Here is a 21,379-nt window from a genome sequence, read left to right on the forward strand (position 1 = left end):
TTTGCAAAAATTATAAAATTTAGTTTTTAAAAATTACGGGTCACCGTGATTCTGACACACTTACCATGATTCTGACATACTTTAAATTGTTAAGTCGAACGTCATTATCGGAGTTCGAACTCCGATTTTTCTATTTATGTGTGTGAGTTTAGAATCACTTTGCTATTATTAAATTAAATAGAGTAAAAGTAATGAAATTTACTTATATTCAAGATAAAAATAAAAAATAGAAGTAATTATTTTTGTAAATTTTAAGCTTCTTAGTCAAAATAAAAATATTTTAAGCTTCTAAGAATATAGACAAAATATTTTTAAGAATCTTTTTGGTGGCATAGCCGTGTCCGTGTGTGCTCCTTCCTCCTAGTATTGTCAATTTGTCATACTCATAGTCATAGGTCATCAATGAATGCCCATCCAAGCTGTCTAATTATGTGCCAGCTTATCGATCAAGTCCATGGCGTTGCCCATTTTGCCCCCACTATTACATGTTATGGAAATTAAATTAGTACTAATTGACTTGAGAAAATAAATAAATACACAAGAATAACATGACAATTATTAGTTTTTAAAACTGCAAGCATATGTCAAAATCATATATAATTTTGTGTTTAAGTTTATCGGTTAAATTCCTGTATTTTAAAATTTGGATCATATTAACATATGTCGACATATTTTATTCTTTAAGTTATTTTATTGTAGCATGTTATTCTTGTGTATTTAGTTTCTAAAGTCAATTACTAGCTAGTTTCCATTACATTAATGGAAAAGTCTTTGTTATAGTTGTGATTAAATAAATAAAACCAATGTGTGGCCCATTATGTTATGGTGTGCTTTATGTGGTTGTTACCTACCCTTAGCTTAGGCCTTATCCTAAGTTGATATTGGTCATGCTACGGTATCAAAGAGGCTGGGAAAATATGGTAGAGAGGGAAATTCTGTGATTGAGCCACCATTAGAATCTACCCTTAAAATAAACTACTATATACTAACCCCCGCAAGTGGACGGTAAAATTAGTGTTTTCGAATTAGTCGGTCATTGATCAGACACTAAAACAATTTGATAGAATCCAAATGTTTACCAGCTGCTAATTTTACAAAGGCAGTCGACATAGAAATCGGTCAGCTAATTTTACAAATTCTATCAAATAATTCGTCCTAAAATAAACTCATTAATCACTTTAGCTCGATAATTAGTACATGGAGCTATCATTTGCTCCGGTTACAACAACACACTTTCTTTCATGGTGAATTACACGAGGTGGATAAAACAACAACAGTAACAAGGAATTATCATGATTTTGCAGTTGCAAATTGCAGTAGTTTCTTTACACCATGATTGCAAAAGTTAAAAAGACAAGGGGAGAGAGATGGTATTATTCAATTCTAAAACCCTAATCCTAAAATTGCACATCACATAACATAACATAACATAACATAACATAACATAACACATGATAAGATTTAAATATTAAAAAATGCAAAGAAAGAAATACTAATAAACAGCAACAGCGACATCGCCACAGTCAAATTTAGGCATCTGCGGTGGCATCACCAGCGTCGGTTGCAGGAGGAGGAGCGGCGGCGGCGGCAGCGGCAAGAGCATCATCGTCAGGGTCACGGGTCGGGTCGGATTTGTCGATGGAATCACGGGTCTGAGAAAGGAAGGGTTTGAAAGCGAGCTCGATTGTTAGCCAAACAAATGCTAGGGCTCCCACCACCACAATCGCTTCTTTTGCCTTTCCCATTTGCTTCAGTTGCTTTGCTTCTCTCGTTCGTTCTATTCAATCGTGTTCTCACACTCTCAAATTTTCAATTTATTATGAACACCACAAACAAACCCCAACACAAAATCCCAAATACTGGATATATCCTAAGCCCTACCACTCTACCACAAAATCACAAACGTAACTTTTTTAAATTGGCACCTACCTTATTTTGTTTTTTACACGTAATTAATAACCATCGCATAAAATTATTTTATTTTATTTTTCAGAACTAATTATTTGTTTTTTACTCAATCTATCACGTAAATCAATTAGTACGAATTTGGTCCCCAATATTCGTTATAGATACCAAATTAGTCTTTAATAGGGTTTGTTCCTTAGTTTTTTTTTCCCTTCTTTATATCTCATTTCCTATAACAAAAAAAGTTCTTTTGAAATGATATAAATGTGTCAATTGCATTTTTATACCAATGGTTGAAGTTGAGCCTAAATTTCATCGTAAATTCTTGATAAAGTTTGTAGTTTTCCCTAGAGATGTGTGTCTCACTTGATACAAATTTAATTTTTATTTTTATAAAAATAAAAATAAAAGTTTTTCCCGTGAGCTTAATTCAGTTGACAGAGACATCGCACTATATGTGCAGGAGCCCAGATTCGAACTCAACCCGGGACGCTTCACTTATTCACCTTTAAGGTAAATTTTCAAGCCACTAGACTACTTGATCAAAAATAAATAAATAAAAGTTGAACAAATTTTGTAATTGTCCATGTAATATGTATGTTTACTTTTTATTTCAAAATATTTACGGAATATTGACTTAAATACTTTTTAAAAATAACAAATGTCAGTTGTCATTTGTTAATGAAAAGTTAAACTCGTTATGATGACATCCCAGACTACATAATTGCAATAAGAAATACTGTAGTAGAAAACATGCTTTTAAATTAAAAGATCACAATAACATTTTCCTTTATATCATTCTATTATATATTTATCAGATAATTTTGCAAATCTTTTCTAATTCAATACTAAGTTACTAACTTGGAATTTTCAAATAACTTTTCAACTTTCAGCTAATTTATCATTTTTTTTTCAAGCAACATATATGTAACAAAAGTACTGAATTTTGCTTCAAAAAAGAAAGTACAACTATTAAATTAACACAACCATTCCATTACCAAGGCAGCCGATAAACGATTCCTTATAACCTAGTTGCCTGCGTAGGCAACTTCTTTCAGTTGATTGGCATCTGACATTACTCATTAGGGATTATAAACTAGATCTACAAAGCACTTATGTCAGAAAATAACATCGTTAACACTCCACAGCTAATTAACAATAACACTCAGTTGATGTCTTTCAAACCGCACAGAAAATTTCCCTACAATAAAGGTACAACCAAATCCATAAAACTTGTGATACACGATTTAACGGCCGCGACCACGACCGCGTCCACGTCCTCGCCCCCGTCCTCTCCCCAGAGGCTTCCCTGCAATTAAAATTAAAGCTTTGACGATTAGAAATGCCAAGATGACAATCCAACTAAACATAATGGCTCTGATTGAAAAACATCATAGTAACAATCAAATAGTAGTATACAGTACCAGCAGTTGGCTTCTTAGGCTTGACCCTAGGAGCCTCTTCAACCAGTAAAGTTTCGAGATTCAAGCTGTCGGGAAGGATATAATATCGAATGTTGTTGCCTCTTACACTGAGATGATCCAAAGTAACTGGATTTTTCCCCTTTAGAGTTAGCTTGACTGTTTTCAAATGTGTATTCATACTGATATCAACACCTGTAGCAAAGCAATAAGTCCAAATATCAGTACAACTAATACTCCCAAACACTTCTAACCCCACACAGATGAAAGCACAAACATTCACTAGTTACTAGTTAGACATGAGCTGATATGTATTCACTTGTTATAGGCAAGGAAATTCCTTGGGGCTTAATTTGATTGTATATGGATTATAAGTAGTAATATAGTGCCAGTCTAAAATACAAGGATTCATCATACTCACAAACCATGTCTACTTTCAAGTTTCAACTAATTATAAACATTGCATAAAAGAAAATGATTGCATTCGCTACTTATTCATGAAGATGGAAGAACCGCCTGGACTACAGACATTCTAAAATTACAATCAAAGACAACAAAATTCAGGGGATTCAATTGGAACTTTGGAAGTGATGAAGGAGAATAGTGTGTTTCCGTCAAGTAAGGATTAATAAGTTGTAAGGCTAAACTAGTGGAACAGATGTAACAGATAGGCTATAAAATGATGCAGATGGACTAATGCAGTACGGGAACTCTAAATTCATTAGCCTATCAAACAAAATTGCATCAGTTAGTATACAAAATATGGCAGATGGTATTGCAGCATATGACAGCTATAATAAAAGTAAGAATATATAAACAAATAAATACTGCAGAGTATAATAAAAAAACAATAAGCTGACAACAATAGAAGAGAATTGAAATCAAACATCTTCCTACAGACCAATTGTACAAATAAGGGGAGAGCAATACATTGTTTAAATTTCAAACAAAAAAGAATTATCACATTCATTGTGTAAGGATAACCAACGATAGGAAAAGAATTATCACATTCATTGTGAAAAGAATTGACAACTCTCTTAGAAAAAGCCCAGACCAGAATGTCAAAGAAATGCCAGGACAAACAAGCCTATCTTAGGCTATACCAATTTGAACAAAGCGAAACAAGCCGCCTAGAGGCTACTAGAAATTTTTGTCTAAAAAATGTAAATATATAAAAAGAAGCAGAAAACTACAACTGACTCCATACAGAACAACGACATCTGACCCCTAACTAATAAAAAAACGACTGCATATCATATTAGATACGCTGTAAAAGTAACCTATTGCACCGACATTTTGAAAACAGCAGGCAGTTACTTCTTTTTTTTTTTAACAAGAACAGCAGGTAGTTACTACTAGCCATTTGCCATGGCATGACAGGAATTTGTTCATACGAGTTAACTACTAATTAAAATCTCACGGTGGAAGCTCCTCATAAGATAATTGTTGATTATGATAAACCTACCTCAGCTAACAGACACTTGATATCATATTTCATAAATATGAAGTGTAAGCACCTACGCACTTGATATCATAATTAATAAATATGAAATTGTAAGAAACTAATGAATTACTTAGAATTCAATCCATCCGACACCGAATAACAATAATAATAATGATAATAAAACATAGTTTATTTATATTTATATGGTCTATTCTATTCTATTGGCCTAAAAATGAGAGAATGGGCATGGGCAGATGTCACACACACATAGCATCCCAAGCATTTACTATGTTATGTGCAAATGCAATTTAAACTAGTTAAATAGAACTCTTTTCTTTGTTCACCCTTTTTGAACCTAAAATAACCTATTATGTTTAGGCACACATAGCATATGTGAAATCTCAATATTTTAAAATATACACTAGCTAAATCATCTCCTGCTTCATAAGAACATACAAGTGAAATCTCATCATTTAGATACTATGCACAACAAACAAAAAAATTACAATCTATTGTCAAATAATTTTTTAATTTTTTTTTTAGGGTAACGTTTAGAGAACTAGGTCAAAAGATGCATTAGGTTAAGCAATAGTGAAACCAGTGAGCATCAAAGACTAAAACGCGGTAATGTTAAGCACAGAGCAAAATTAGGGTTTAACAAAAGCGTCAACGAAACGAGGATGTGGAGAACAATACAAAAGCGGAAGAGTACCTGTAATGGTGCCGTGAACAATAGTACCATTCTTCAACTCGATTGAAACAGTTTCGTTGTTCAACTTCATGAGAAACCTGGTCGAGATTTCATCGTATAAACATTTTAGCTTCAGATTGAAAAAGAAAACAGTAAAGAAAAACGAAAGAGACGAGTAAACGAGAGAGGGGATACCTAACGAGCTTCATGGTGGCGGTGGACGGAGAAGAGCGGAGTCACGGTGGAAAAATTGCAGATCGCGCGGCACAGTGAATGAGGTGTTTTTCGGCTCCAAACGAGACACTAGTCTTTAGTAGTACTACTCAGTACTCAGTGCGAGAAAGAAAGAAACCCACCGCTAGAAAATAAAATATGAAATAAATAATAAATAAGTAAATACAAATTTTAAAAATAAATAATAATAATAATAATAGTTCTTCTTCTTTTTTTTCTCAATAGTTCTTCTTTAAAAGTAGTCAAAACGATCAAACGGTTAATAACTTTCTTATGTGACGAACCATTTGAAAAAATGAATGAATGCTGGGCCACCTCGAATGGCGTGAGCCGCATGCGAAAAGAAAAAATTCAGTAGCAAACGGGATTGATTCACAAATGATAAGAGATGGTTATTGTAAAAAAAAAAAAATGCTCCTATGCAAATATGACTCAAAAATCTAACACAAAGAGACTTACCTCCAATTATCAATTTTTTCAAAAACTATAATCATCTCAAATACCCATCTTTATCCTAATGTTAGCCTCAAACTATGAACCAAAAACAAAACTGGATAGAAGAATTTATTCGATCATATATAAGTTCATATTATATTAAAAAATATTAAAAGCATGTGACTTTTTTATAGGGACAAAAATTAAATTCGTTAATTTTACATGACAAAAAAAAAATTTAATAAATAAAAAATAGGACCAAAATCTTATATGAAATAAAATAGGGACCAAACTGCAATTTCATAAATAATGAAATGAAATTGAAAAGAGATAAAGGAGAATGCGGCTACGTCGGTTCCTGAAGGAGGCAGAAGAAGACTCGTATTATATGCTTTTGCGTGGTGGCGTATAACAAAGAAAACATAACACATCTTTTTTTAATTTCAACTTGAAAATCTTCTTCACTTCCGAATCTCAATTATTCTTTATTCATATTCTTCTACATCCAACCAAAACCCTAATCCCTTTCTTCTCCGCTCCACTCTCATTCTCTTTCCCAATCCATCCAATGAGCTATCAAATGGTACTAGATTCCTCCTTTTTCCAAACCGCAATTCTTCATTTCTTCGGTTTTCTTACTTGCAAATTCAATTAATATAGATTAATCAATTATCACGATTCATAACTAACTTAGTACTAATATTAAAATTCAATTTGCTGTTTGTTGAAATAATTAACATTGATTTCATTGATTTTGTGTATTATACTGTAATTTGATGATGCAAAACTTTTCAAAATCTTATGCGAGTTCCCAAATTCAATTCCACATTGAAAATTTTGGTTTTCTAATTAGCAACTAAAGTAAGACTGCACCTCAATGATGTTTTGTGCGTTTTTCTTTGTGAAAATTTGCTTGATTGGTTATATTGGATTATCAATATATGAATGAAAGTGTATTGAGATGATGCTTAGTTGCTTAGTGAACTCTCTTATGCAGAAGTGAGTGCATTTTTTGATAGAAACATGAATATGTTCTTTTTGTTGTTATTCATGTTCAAGTTCTTTTACTATCGGGCTTTGCAATCTTAATGTTATGTGGTTTGGTTGCTTTTATGCTGTTTCTTATTATGAGTTGTTTATGTATCAGAATGGTGAAAATGCAAGAAGAGATTTGAAAAGAAAGCTCCCTCAGATGGATCGAGGGCATGAACCGAGAACTTATAATACAAATTCTACACCTTATGATAGGAATGCACTTCCTCCTGGTGGGTTTTATTTTATTGTATGTAATGCACATTGAAGATTTGGTTAATGAATTTTGTGAACTGTTTCGTAGTTTCAAAAATTGAGATAACAGATAAGAAAGTTGCATTTTTCTTCCATTTTAGAATTGAATACAAATTAAAAAACCCATGTAAATAAATGAAGCTATACGTTACCTTTAGCATCCAAAGGATTTTACTCCTGCATTGTGTATGTTAGGAGAGTTCAATACGAGGGAGTTGTTTTTGTGGAATTCTTAACTATATGCTGTAGGTATTGCAATATATAGGGATGTTTCATAGCCGTTATTATGAACCAATACCTTGTTTCTAGATAGCATTGTTTTGTTTGGAATTTTTCAAGTTAAATACATCCTTTCAAATGATTATTGCAAGTCCTTATTGCCCGATGATGGCATTTTTCTTCAAATATTTAGTCATTTTATTTTTGTAATGACACATGCCTGGTTTTCTGGTAAGTTATTTTCATGTCCGATTTAATGATACAATTTTCTTTACACACTAATTCAATTCTTGAGAACTAATATTTTACTTTTATTCTTGTAAGTTATAAAAATATTTATCACTGTTATGTTATGCTTTTATTTTTCCAGTTTTGTTTTTTTAATGTTTAGTTAATATTTGTATTACAGGTTGGTTAGACTGCCCAGCACATGGGCAAGAACTAGGATGCATAATCCCTTCAAAGGTTCCCCTTGGTGAATCATTCAATGATTACATTCCAAATAAAAGATATACTCCCAAGCAAGCAATTAATCAACAGAGAGCTTTAGGTAGAGAAGTGAGTTTACCAGATGCCATCAATATACTCTGTTAAATCTGTTCTACTTTGGGATTTACATGTTTCCAGGAACATAAAGGGAGATAATAGTATATTTTTGGTGTGCATGAGCCGTGATATCATTGTTTAAATTCATCAATAGAATTGTTTCGCTAAACATTTTGATGCGACTTGTCATCTTTTTATGTGATTAACATTGTGATTTGGAAAAATATATATAAATTGTCAAACATGCTCTTATTTTATATTTTAATTACTTCACAACATTTAAAGGAACTTGTTCTGTTGTTCACGGGCTTTGCAGAAATTTAGTGTTCCAAAGTAAGTTTCATTGGACGAGCACCATTTGATTGTCAGTTTAGGGTTTGAGTAAAAAGACATAAAAAGCAGGAAGAATAAGGTAGTGAGTGTTTAGATTTCATTTTTGCTTGTTAATAAATACAGAAAAGGCCAAATTTGCAACATAGGGAGGCTTTTACATGTTCTATCTGTTACCTCACCTGAATAGTTGAACCAAAGGTTGACATAATAAAATGAAGACTTTAAGCAATTTAAGAGTATCTTTCGGTATTATTGTTTTATACTTGTCCTGTGCATAACTTTGTCTGAATACTTTTTGCTGCACCAGCATGTTAATGCTCAACTCTATTAAATTTGCAGCTTGGTTTAGTGATTGATCTTACAAATACTACTCGTTACTATCAATTATCAGATTGGAAAAAAGAAGGGATTGGCCATGTAAAGGTAGCATATGATATTTAATGCTATTGTTTTTTGAAGCATCAATTGCAATTGGGTTTGTAATTTTGACTTGCTTGTGGTAGATAAGATGCAAAGGAAGAGATTCTGTACCCGATGATGAATCTGTAGAAAAGTTTTGCAATGAGGTAGCTTTCATTTGTAATATTAATCTGTCAACTTGCAGTTCATGTGTGTTACTTCTACTCATTATTTTGTTTCGATTCTGTACCTGATTAATGCTCACAGACTAATAGTAAAAAGTTTCAATTTTGCTTTTTCTTCAAATTTTGTTAGCATTTCTAGGTATGATGGTACAGTTCATGATAACTCACTTGAGGTTTTAACCGGTTAGACATTCTTTTTAGGTTCTGGATTTTTGCTCTCGAAGACCAAACACAAAGAAATATATACTTGTACACTGCACTCATGGGCATAATCGTACAGGTTATATGATTGTTAGCTTTCTTGTGCGTACAGAATCAATTTCTGTCACTGAGGTGAGTAAAACCATAAATTGTTCAAAGGTTTGTTTCAACAGCCACTTTACACTGATAACTTTTATGTTGTGCACATTTATGCCTGTTACCTTCCAGGCAATAAATAAATTTGCTCAGGCACGTCCCCCAGGAATTTACAAGCAGGATTATATTGACGCCCTGTACATGTATTTTAATGAAAATAAGCCTGAAAATCTTGTTTGTCCACAAACTCCAGAATGGAAGAGCCTCCCTGACCCTGACTATCATGGCGTGTCTGTCTCAGCTACAGACAATTATACAGACATTTTGAATCAGGTACATGCACATTCTCATTTGCATAACATGGTTACCTTCTCAGACGATATGGTTGCTTTGTTGAAATCATCTTTAAGAAACTTTAATTCACTTCAACTATTTTCTGGGAGTTGTATATTTTACTTATGTTTGGTAACTTTGGTGATATTCTAGGAGAATATTGTGAGGAATGAAATAATGACAAATGATGATGTTTTGGGAGATCCTATTCCTTCAAACCAGCTACGTCCAATGCAAGAAGTTTGTTATCAACTGCTCAAGATGGGCAAAGGGGTGGGTATTTGTGGCTTTTTGTTGATTTCTATATATTTGTCTTCAACATGACTTAAACTCATCATATTTTGTATAATCAGATATGGAATGGAGAGACACTATGTCACTGTCATATAAGGGAATCACTAAACCTGCCATGCTTTTATTTTCTTGAACTCAGCCAGTAAATTGTATTTTTTTATTTCTTAATAATATACCTGATTTTAATCTGTTAATACTCTCGAAAGATGGTCATTTTTAAATAAAGCCTTCCAGCTATTTAAAAAATATTGCAAATATGATGTTTTACACATTGGCAGTGTTTGTAATTGTCCTCAAAACCTATTTGTCACTTATCTCTGTCTCTTGTCTCATGTTCACTATTGGCATGTATTATGTACCTTTGTAGTTTCTTTTTTATAAATTTCTGAAGATTCATACTTATTTCCTGTATTAGTCACTTCAACCTGTATGTACAATATATATATATATATATATATATATATATTAACAAGTATCTTTTTTCCGAGTTTATTTTTGTTTTATATTTATATATTTCTGAAGTGTAGAATGCCTTTTTAATGGCTTCAGGTGATGCTCCATCATTTTATAATTAAGGCCCATTGACATTCCTTTTCAAACTTTAACTGCTTGGAAAGAACAAAAATGACCATCTATTACACAATGACACACTAATGCCTTAATTTTGGAATAAATAAGGTTGCACAATAATTATGGATTTTGAAATGGTAAAATATTGAGTATTATTATCCTGTATTGGTGCATGGGTTCAATATTTCCATGTCTTAGCAACTTTATGTAAAGTAATAAAGTATAAATATTCTTATTTATCTTTGGTTTAGGACAAATTAGTGTAGTGATATGCTAAAATTTTAAGCATTATTTTGGCCTCCATTTTTTAGTGTAAAGTCATTTGATTATATTTTGAACATTCTTGTGAGTAGTCTGCAGAGATGTTGGCTTGGCTTAGTTGACGGCTATCTAAGAATACATTGATATTTTTTGTCAGGATTTTAGAGTCCTCTGTTTCTTCTTTCTTTTCTTTTTAGAATTATTCTTATTGTCTGCTGTAATATTTATCTACTCCCTATCTCTAATACTTCCTTCCGATATTACTAAAAATGATGAAGCCAAATTATTGTGTGGTATGGAAAAATTAAATTTTTATACTAAGAATTGATTGCATTGCATTATCTTTTGCTACACAAATTTGATATTATCTCTTTTCAGGGAAAAGGCTTTCCCGGATCACACCCTGTTTCTCTGAACAGGTCGAAACTTACCAAATCTGATTATTTTGATTTTTATGGCATTGTGAATTATAATAACTTCATGATGGGCTTCGCTATTGCTGAGAGATGGGTGGACTTGTTTTTTTTATCAATTCTAAAAGAAGTAATAATATCCGGAATGTGTTCTAAAATGTCAACTTGCTTTTATTGGTTTAATTGCAAATTTGCTTCAGTCATTCATTGTAAAAGAGCATCTTGTGCAGTTGATTAGTTTTGTTTAGCAATATCTTTTGTAAAACTGGTTGGCATAAATTTAGCAGTTCTCAAAGGATAGAAGGGGTTAACTGTGTAACTTATGCTGCTGGAGAGTTAGTAGCGCCCAGGAACATAAGCTGATTAGATTTTTTGATGCATAGATTTAGGAGGTTAACATTTACATTCACTTTTACCTACATACCTGGATTGTGCATAGACAAAAAAATAGTTATAACTTATAACAGGCTCAGAAACATAACATGGTCTTACTAGGAGAGATGTATAAACTCTTACACCAGGATGTTAATGAAGTCATGGTTCCATACTACATTAAACTTTCATCAGTTAAATTTTGAGCTAAATTTTCATCAGTTAAAACTATCATAACTGGGTTTTGAGAAATTTGCATAGATTAAAATGGTGCAAGTTCACATTCCAGATTTCTATATGTATATTTTAATTTGGCCTCAATCATTTTGCTTCATTCCAGATTAATATGCTACAATAAACTTTAAAATGCTGTTCATCCCAACAGATTTGGTAATGGATCTGTTAGTTAGTCCTTAATAGACGCTTTGTGGTCAAATAGCACTTCTATTCCTATAAATGTTTAGTACTTATTATGTTGAGAAAAAGGGAATACTTTCATTTACGTTCATGGGAGGGGAGAGTAATCTATTAAAATAATCATTTTAAATATCTGTCTTTGTTAATTATCCTCTATGTTGTTGCCAAATAATGTTCGATGAACTTGTTTTTGCAGGGAAAATTTGCAACTCTTAAGACAGAGGTATTACTACGCCACATGGAAAGCTGATGGGACACGGTATATGATGCTAATCACTGGGGATGGATGTTATTTAATTGACAGAAAATTTCTTTTCCAAAGGATCTGTATGCGGTTTCCTTGCAGATACTCAAATGGGGTATATATGTTTATCCACTTCACTTTTGTTGTCAATTAAATTTTATACGTATATACCTAGAAATCTGGAAGATCAGTGGCTCCTTAAATTATATATTTGATTCTCTAATGAATAACTCTTGAATGTTTTTTCTTTTTAATCATAAAACCTTCAAGGGTACACCTGAGAGGAATCACCACTACACATTACTTGATGGGGAGATGATTATTGACACAGATCCACATACACATAAGCAAGAAAGAAGATACCTCATTTATGATCTGATAGCAATCAATCAAGTTTCTCTGACAGAGGTACACATTGATTGACAACCGTAGTATAAAGATTTTACTGACTTCTTGGTTGGTTCATTCTACAAATTTTATTCATAAGTTTAGATCAGTTGATGTTTTTTTTATATATATTTTGCAACCTCTGAATCAATGTTTTAGTGTTCAGTTGAACACTGAATTATATTGCTACTTGCTAGAAAGGTCTTCGAATTAATCAGTTTTATAAATATCTCCCAACAATCCTGTATTGACTGAGCATCTGTAAGCTTTCTAATTGGATTTAAGCTTACCTCTGAGTGTTATGGAGCCTTGAGCGGGATCACTGAGCAATCCGTATCGTTAACTTCAGCTACTTATAGCTTATGATTAAATAATTTAAAATGTCGTTATCAGGGTCGTAGTGTTGATTGTTAAGTTATAAACTTGTAATTAATAATAGGCCAAATACATCCCGAGAGTATTTTTATTGTTGGTAAAACATTTCAAAAATGGTGCAAAATACACTAATTCATGCCGAGGTCCTTGAAAGTCTTTGATTGGTGTTTACACATATGCTTGGCAGACTTTTAACTTGACCATTTTGGTTATAATGCATGCAGATGCCATTCTATGAAAGGTGGAAATTGCTGGAGAAAGAAGTAATTGAACCTCGGAACATGGAAAGAGAAGCCCTTTCCAAGAGTATAAGTCCTTATTATAGATATGACTTGGAACCATTTGGTGTACGTATAATGATATTTCTACTCTGAAACAGTTTCTAGTAGGATTAGCTATTTGTTTAAATACTTGTATTTTGTTTCAGGTGAGGAGGAAGGGTTTTTGGTTACTATCTACTGTGTCAAAGCTCCTTCATAAATTCATTCCACAACTCTCACATTCATCAGATGGCCTTGTATTCCAGGTAATAATTAGAAATTAGTATTTCTCTCAAATACTGAATGTCCCCAGTTGAGCTTTGATGTATAACACCGTTGAATCAATAAATGCTTGGCTTTTAGGAAAGTCGGGTCTTTGAGAATGCTGTATAGAATTGATGCTCTGCTAGTGAGCGGTCCAAAAATTTTCAGCTGATTCTTGTTTTGAAATATGAGTCATTATTGACCATTGAACATACCTTCACAACTTGTTTGATGTTTTTTATGTTGGATTTTATCAGGGTTGGGATGATCCCTATGTCCCTCGCACACATGAAGGTCTTCTGAAGTGGAAATACCCTGAGATGAACTCTGTTGATTTTCACTTTGAGGTTGTTTAATTACTTTACCTTGAGTTCAGAAATTAATTTAGTTCATGTGGCGTTAACTCACTCTGTGGTGGTGACAGGTGGGAGCCGGTGACCGACCCCTGCTTTTTCTGTTTGAACGCGGAAAGAGGAAATTAATGGAAGGGAATGCTGTTATTTTTAAAGGTTGTGGTCTCTTGTTTTTTTAGACCATTGTAGTGTATTCGTTGGTCGTTTAGGTTGTGTCGTCGTTGTTGATAGCTACTTTAAATGAATGATCCAATATTTGGCCATGCATGGATTGGCTTGTGTTGTAAGCTATAAATATTCCTTGAGCAAAACTTCATATCTGCTCGAGTCTGTATAACTATAACATAATAATTCTGATTGATTTAACTAAATATTGTATCTGTAGCCATGACTTTTAATTAATTATTTGCTCTAAATGATTTTCAGATGCGACGGATATTTCTGCCTATTCAGGGAGGATTATTGAGTGCTACTGGGATGCTGCGGAGCATCACTGGGTCTGTATGCGGATAAGAGCCGATAAAGCAACTCCAAATGATATCAATACTTATAGAAAGGTTATACTATTATATTCTCCATTATATTAAGCTTTCTTCACACTATCCATGTTTTTGTTTAATTAGCTCAAGTAAGAGAACCCTTTTAAACTTTGTATTTTGTAAAAAACAATTATTCAGGTAATGCGAAGCATAAAGGATAATATCACAGAAGAGGTCCTGTTGAATGAGATTAGTGAGATCATTCGGCTACCCTTGTATGCAGACAGAATACAAAGGGATATCAAGGCTCACCAGAATATGGTCTCTTCACGACGCAAGTGAGTTACCATGAAAACAAAGCATGTCCAATTTAGTGGTACTTAATTGAAGAGCAAGCAAGACTTAACAAACACGAGTAAAGCTTTGCAATTTTGTTGCCTAAGTTATTACATGACTACGCCATTCATTCATTCTCAATAGCATCCCTCCAATTACCTTGAAAAAGAGGTTTAGGTTCTCTGATATTGTCTGTGGCCGATAAGATTTTGATCGTTGTTGTATATTAGCAATTTTGCCAATTTTATGTATTATTTTTTTTAAGATAAAGCAAAGACTAGTTCCTAAGATCTTGTTGGAAAAGAAAAAAAAAAGGCTCAACACAAATGGCTTTGACAGGGGTATGTTAATACAATATTCCATCCACTAATATCTTTACAAATAAGGTCTGATTTCCCTTTTGTAACCAAAAAAGAAAGAAAGAAAGAAAGAAAAAAGAGTATTATACTTATTTTACACGAAGAAATCACGTCATCTAGCGAATGTGTCACTAGTTTGACTCATCTATAATATTGTGTTTAATTTCTGTTTTTTGTTTATGTACTTAATTTCTGTCTTTAGTCACTACTGATTTGAATCTTATGTTGTTGTAGTCAAGTACATGAATTAATGAATGGTGTGCTCTTTTCTATTTCCGGTGTATCCCAGATTGTCCCAATATGATATTTAATTAAATATGAGCAATGACACCTCCGTTATAATTGAACTAGCGGATGCATTTCAATCACATCTTGCGGGAAGGAAATAGAAATGTTGATTGACCGGCTAATTTTAGTTTTTCTTTGGATTCTTTTAATACTTATATTATGGGGACACCTCCGAGTGAAATATCAAGTCTTCTTTTCGATGATTTTTCCGGGACTTACATGCATAGGAATATTTATGTAACTATGTAGGACTTTTTCTTTTTGGGCAATAGCCCTATTTTTTGGTCCCTAAAATTTTTCAAAATTTTCATTTTAGTCCCTGAAGATTTTTTTCATGCTTTTTAGTCCCTAAAGCTTTTCCCTTCAATGTTCTTAGTCCCTATTTTTTATTCAACTTGTGCATACAATTTTAAATTTTTTTTCTGGGGTCATGTTTAGTACATTATATGAATTTCTGTTACAAAATTTTAATTTTTTTTAACAAAAGATGAATTAAATAAAAAAAATTTTAGTTTTTTGCACATAAAAATTCATAAATAATTCATGTATGTTAAAAAATTCTGAATTTTTATCGGAGATTTCTTATAATATTATAAAGGTGAATATAAAAAATCATTCAAAAATTTGAAAGTATATACGAGTTGAATAAAAAATAGGAACTAAAAATATTGACGGAAAAAAATTTCAGGAACTAAATGTGTGAATTTTTTTTTTAGAAACTAAAATGAAAATTATGAAAAATTATAGGGAAAAATATATTTAACTCTAGAAAAAAGAAAAGAAGAAAGGAGCAGCTTCGGGTTTCCTTTCGATCTTAGCAACTCTTCTTAAATTAGATTACCTATGGCTTGATCACCCACATCATTAAACACTCTACCTACATTTTATAAAAAGTTGTTGAGATAACACCTTATCATTTGTTCAAAAATTGGATCGAATAACAAAGAATACAATATATAGACTTATTTATTGTAAATATATAGACTTTGTTTTTAAGTAAGATTAAGCTTTAAACTATAAATTAATAATTAATAAAAATAAGTAATAAGCTCATAAAAAATATAATTACCAAACATATCTTTTTTCTATTATAAATTTATTTTGACAAGCTATAAGATATAAACTCAAATTGTCCATAAATCCTACTTCAACTGAAAAAATGTCGAAATTGTTAGTGTCAGACGCCATGACCGGGATTTGAACCTCGATCTCCATTTTATGTGTGTGTTTTCAATGAAGAAAACATCATAAACTCAAATTTTAACGTAAAATATAACACCATATTATTTATTCAAAAATTGGACTACACAATTAGAGCTGCCAAATGGGCTGATCCGACCCAGCCCAGCCCGATGGGCTAGACTATATATATGAACCAGCCTAGTCCGGCCCAATTATTTTTGGGCCACATATTTAAGAGTCCGGCATGGCCTACATGGGCCATGTGAGCTAATGGGCCAGCCCAGTCCATTTCATTTTATTTTTTTCTCCGTTTATTCAATATTTTTTTATGTTACTTTTATGTATTAGTTCCTCGTAATTATCAATTTTATTGAGATATAATTGTATGCAAGTGTAAATAAATTTTACATCATCACCAAATATCAATTAAACTCTAGTTTGATTCCTAAAAAAAATTAAATCAAATTAATAAATCATAAATTTACTTTTTTTTTAAAAACTTTTAGGTAAATATAACAAGCTTACACAATTAACTATATTTTTTATAATAACTTTTTAATTAGATGATAATTTTTTATGTTTTAATTAATATTATTTTTACAAAATTGCATTAACTTTTTTGATAATAGGCCATCCCGAAACCCGATGGACTAGTCCAACCCAGCCCGATTTTCACATGGAGTACATGGACTTGAGCCAAAAAGATCTGATTGCATCTGGACCATGTTTTTTGAAGCCCAAATTGCCCAAGTCGTAGACTAATGGGTCGGCCCATTAGCCCGACCCAAACACAATACATTAAGACACACTAGCTGTCCACCAATTACCTTTGATACACCTACTACAAAAGCTAGACAACACGACGATACAACTTCTCAACCACTCTTCACAAACCATGCCAGGTATATGTTTTAATGAGGAGTTAATGTCATTGGTGTAACCTGTAAATGTAACTATAGCTTAAAGGGTCCCATCAAATAATCTTCAATCTAATATAAAGGGTAGCCAGACTCGATACACAAAGAAACCACACACTTTAGCATTATTCAAATTCAAAGTAGCAAAGCAAAGATGAGAAAAAAATTAGCAACAAAAGTTATTGGTTTAACTTCAGGTACATGGAATTTTTACTTCTTCATATTAATTAGTTTTATTTTCATGTGTATTATGGTATTTCTTTGTGTACTAAATCTTTGTCCACAATCTCTAGCTCACTGAACAGCTCGGAGCTTCAGTACAATGGTTGAAGATGAGTGTTTAGTTTTGTCATTCATAAACATTTTCATGTTATCGACTGTAATTTTTTTGATTAAATCAGGTAACCGATTTCTATCTTAACATAAATTGTTCCATTAAATTTTTACCAAAAATTCATCAACATATACTATTGGTATTTGGTGCCCCTACATCACAAATACCTGAATATTTATCTTTTCCTATTTTTTATTATTTTTAAATCTACATATAAAAATGTAGGGTATGTTATATTAACTTTAATTTGGCAGTGACAAAACCACATTTTTTGAATACTAATGGTTTTAGCTGCTGTCACTAAAAGTTTCCGTTGATATATGGTAGTTTTCTTCTAGTTTATATGTACCCAAGTATGACTTTCCCTTCTTCTCCATAAAGATAACTGTGTCATCAAATATGAAAATTTTTAAAATTTTGAGTTCGGATTATATATAAAGAGCTACAATTAGTTTTGATCCTCTTTTCTAAGTTAAAGTTGATTTATAGTTACTTTGACATATATGTTCTTAAGGAATGAAAACACAATATCATCAAGTTAGGAAGAAACACTTCATGACTGATCGTAGGCCTGATTCATCGCAATTCAAATGCATTAAACTAAATAGATCATCAAATGAGAAAAAATCAACTTTGATATAGATCATGGAAACATAAAGCAAATTTACACATATAAAAAATAAAAAATTCATTGATTAAATAATAATATTTACATCTCTCTGCCTCATTAAAAACCTTAATAAAGGGAAAAAGAGTACAAAGATTCAAATTTCAAACATAAACATAAATAATAAACCTACTCTTTTTTTCTTTTTTTTCTTTTTTTTTCAAAGATAAACATACTACTTAATTAATTATATGTGAGAAACTCAATTCTTTCATCTCCTTACATGGTGATCTAAGAACCACCACCAACGAGTTTCATCAATGTGTTCTTAAGATCATCTAATTTTTTTGCAATTTGATCCTTTATCATATTGGCTTCCTTTAATATGATAAAGGATCAAATTGCAAAAAAATTAGATGGTCTTAAGAACACATTGATGGAGCTCGTTGGTGGTGGTTCTTAGATCACCATGTAAGGAGATGAAAGAATTGTGTTTCTCACATATAATTAATTAAGTAGTATGTTTATCTTTGAAAAAAAAAAGAAAAAGAAAAAAAGAGTAGGTTTATTATTTATGTTTATGTTTGAAATTTGAATCTTTGTACTCTTTTTCCCTTTATTAAGGTTTTTAATGAGGCAGAGAGATGTAAATATTATTATTTAATCAATAATTTTTATTTTATTTTTTATGTGTAAATTTGCTTTATGTTTCCATGATCTATATCAAAGTTGATTTTTTCTGTTTGGATGATCTATTTAGTTTAATGCATTTGAATTGCGATGAATCAGGCCTACGATCAGTCATGAAGTGTTTCTTCCTAACTTGATGATATTGTGTTTTCATTCCTTAAGAACATATATGCCAAAGTAACTATAAATCAACTTTAACTTAAAAAAGAGGATCAAAACTAATTGTAGCTCTTTATATAATCCAAACTCAAAATTTTAAAAATTTTCATATTTGATGACAGAGTTCTCTGTTTATGGAGAAGAAGGGGAAGTCATACTTAGGTACATATAAACTAGAAGAAAACTACCATATATCAACGGAAGCCTTTAGTCACAACCGCTAAAACGCGTAATATACTTGAATTAATTGGTGTCTTAGAAAATAAAAATAAATTGTTTCATGAGAATTGAATTAATTGGTGTCTTATATTAAAAAGAAGGGTCTTATATTCTCTAAGGGACCGTTTGGTGCACATATAAGAGACGGTATAGGATAATTGTATCATATCCTGCCTTAATCCAGTGTTTGGTGACACGGCAGAATATGATAAGTTAATCCTAAAGCTTATCCTATCATGTTTCTCTAGTTAAAATCCTTATCCTGAATTTGACCTGGGTTACCAGCAAGATATGATAAGAAAAAAAATTGTTGATTTATTCTATAAAATATATTTTAAAATAAAAAACTGAAAATTAATAAAATATAAATAATAAAATAATTTGATAGTAAATTAATAATAAAATAATTAATTTTTAAATATATATGTGATTTTCTCACAAGGGTAATTTTGTAATTTATATAATCTAAAAAATCAAAATTCTCCTAAAATTACAACATTTTAAAGTAAACTAATTATTAAAAAATTGTAAAATAGGAATATTAATTTAAATTTAATAACAACTTAAATATAATTCTTTTGCAATGGTAGTTTTATTATTTACATATGAGATATATCATATATTTATTTAGCTTATCTAACATGTATAATTGAGTTATTTATTTGATCATGATTCATATAAAAAACTTAATTTGTTTATTTTCTCATGATTTGTATTTAAAATTTAAAGTTATTTGATTACTTATTTATATTTTTATTTATAAAATTCAAAGTATTACAATATAATTTTTAAAAAATAACAATTGTTTTACAAGGGTAATTTTGTCATTTAAATATGTTATGTATCTTATCATATTGTTATGAACAAATATGTATTAAAAATATGATATAATAGTTATCATGTTTGTTATCCTGTGTGCACCAAACACACGATAGGATAATTAGGAATAACTGTTATCCTATTGATATCTTATCCTATCACTATCCTATTATATATCATATTCTGTCACTATCCTATTATGCGCACCAAACGAGCCCTAATTCTTCATCGCAAACTAGAAAGTTTTAATAACATGACTAGAAAGTAACAAAGTAATAAAATAACCACACTAATAAAGTCAAATTTGTCATCATAGGTATAAATTACAAGGGTCTCCTGCACGAATTATTACAAAAGGAATGACCTTATTCTGAGCCGATTTATATCACCGAAAAATATGGTGAAGATCACATGCCATCATTTGATGCAAAAGTGGAGATAAAATGGTTGAGTTATCATGCATGTGAAAAATGTAGAACTAAAGAAGGATGCTCAGATGAGTGCAGCCAAAATGGCTTACACAACTTTGATGGAGCCCAAAGGTATTTTTATATGGAAAATGCTAAACAGTGCCCCCGGGGCACTAGTTAAGGATGCAAAAATAGTAATTTGGCATTGAAATTTGTGCAGTCAACTTCTCGAAAGTTTAAAAAGTGTTATTTTCTTTTCAAAATTTTCTAATTTTGGTTTCCTTAACCAGTGCCCCGGGGCACCGGTTAGCATGACGCTTTTTATATTATTAGTATCATAGTGTTCCATTCTCACATATGCCCATAAAACTTTGAAGAATGACATTAGTCCCATCTCAGAGTGAGAAAGTTGTGTTAATTTAACATTTTAGTTTGCAAATACACTGACAAATCAATGTCTCATATATCATGATAATGTGATTAAATATTTTGTCAGTGAATTTGGAGTTATATATGAGTGGGGGAAAGAAACAAATTAAAAGACCAACAAATAGATTTTACCTGTAAGAATGTTTTCTTCGCCCTTGTTATTCTTTCCTTATCACCAATTAATCTTTAGTTTAGAAATCAGTTTAGGAAAC

At 31.4% G+C, this 21,379-nt stretch overlaps 3 protein-coding genes and 1 long non-coding RNA gene across 5 annotated transcripts; 2 read left to right on the forward strand and 2 right to left on the reverse strand.

Moving 5' to 3' along the window:
* Window positions 1-1,273: 1,273 nt before the first annotated feature.
* On the reverse strand, window positions 1,274-1,891 carry LOC123893148 (outer envelope membrane protein 7). The gene has a single exon (XM_045943071.1). The coding sequence runs from the start codon at window positions 1,743-1,745 to the stop codon at window positions 1,530-1,532; it is 216 nt and encodes a 71-aa protein (XP_045799027.1). The 5' UTR covers window positions 1,746-1,891; the 3' UTR covers window positions 1,274-1,529.
* A 986-nt stretch (window positions 1,892-2,877) lies between these two features.
* On the reverse strand, window positions 2,878-5,819 carry LOC123889677 (small nuclear ribonucleoprotein SmD1a). The gene is made up of 4 exons (XM_045939116.1): window positions 5,657-5,819; window positions 5,483-5,559; window positions 3,330-3,521; window positions 2,878-3,214 (listed from the first exon to the last, which is right to left on the reverse strand). The coding sequence occupies exons 1-4, from the start codon at window positions 5,668-5,670 to the stop codon at window positions 3,153-3,155; spliced, it is 345 nt and encodes a 114-aa protein (XP_045795072.1). The 5' UTR covers window positions 5,671-5,819; the 3' UTR covers window positions 2,878-3,152.
* Window positions 5,820-6,459: 640 nt separating this feature from the next.
* On the forward strand, window positions 6,460-15,139 carry LOC123889396 (mRNA-capping enzyme-like). Of its 2 annotated transcripts, XM_045938716.1 has the most exons (17): window positions 6,460-6,713; window positions 7,278-7,395; window positions 8,046-8,194; window positions 8,855-8,938; window positions 9,019-9,081; window positions 9,301-9,432; window positions 9,529-9,729; window positions 9,883-10,002; window positions 11,233-11,273; window positions 12,253-12,415; window positions 12,571-12,708; window positions 13,287-13,409; window positions 13,490-13,588; window positions 13,844-13,933; window positions 14,011-14,095; window positions 14,366-14,496; window positions 14,617-15,139. In XM_045938716.1, the coding sequence occupies exons 1-17, from the start codon at window positions 6,699-6,701 to the stop codon at window positions 14,758-14,760; spliced, it is 1,896 nt and encodes a 631-aa protein (XP_045794672.1). In that variant the 5' UTR covers window positions 6,460-6,698; the 3' UTR covers window positions 14,761-15,139. The 2 variants fall into 2 exon arrangements, with proteins under 2 accessions (XP_045794672.1, XP_045794671.1); XM_045938715.1 differs by having other exon boundaries at window positions 6,480-6,713; window positions 9,301-9,729.
* Window positions 15,140-17,488: 2,349 nt separating this feature from the next.
* Window positions 17,489-20,869, forward strand: LOC123892496. Its single transcript, XR_006803202.1, has 3 exons — window positions 17,489-17,697; window positions 17,794-17,901; window positions 20,645-20,869. It is a non-coding gene; the product is annotated as an uncharacterized LOC123892496 (long non-coding RNA).
* The last annotated feature ends 510 nt before the right edge of the window (window positions 20,870-21,379 follow it).

The sequence above is a fragment of the Trifolium pratense genome, linkage group LG6, assembly GCF_020283565.1.
Source record: "Trifolium pratense cultivar HEN17-A07 linkage group LG6, ARS_RC_1.1, whole genome shotgun sequence".
Classification (NCBI taxonomy): Eukaryota; Viridiplantae; Streptophyta; class Magnoliopsida; order Fabales; family Fabaceae; genus Trifolium; species Trifolium pratense.

Coding starts and splice junctions, on each gene's coding strand:
- LOC123889677 (XM_045939116.1), bottom strand. Junction 3,522..5,482: donor TGTTCACGGCACCATTACAG/GTACTCTTCCGC, acceptor GCTTTGCTACAG/GTGTTGATATCAGTATGAAT. Junction 3,215..3,329: donor GCCTAAGAAGCCAACTGCTG/GTACTGTATACT, acceptor TTTTAATTGCAG/GGAAGCCTCTGGGGAGAGGA.
- LOC123889396 (XM_045938715.1), top strand. Junction 12,416..12,570: donor CTTGCAGATACTCAAATGGG/GTATATATGTTT, acceptor AAAACCTTCAAG/GGTACACCTGAGAGGAATCA. Junction 13,589..13,843: donor CAGATGGCCTTGTATTCCAG/GTAATAATTAGA, acceptor GGATTTTATCAG/GGTTGGGATGATCCCTATGT.
- LOC123893148 (XM_045943071.1), bottom strand. CDS start 1,745: ATGGGAAAGGCAAAAGAAGCGATTGTGGTGGTGGGAGCCCTAGCATTT.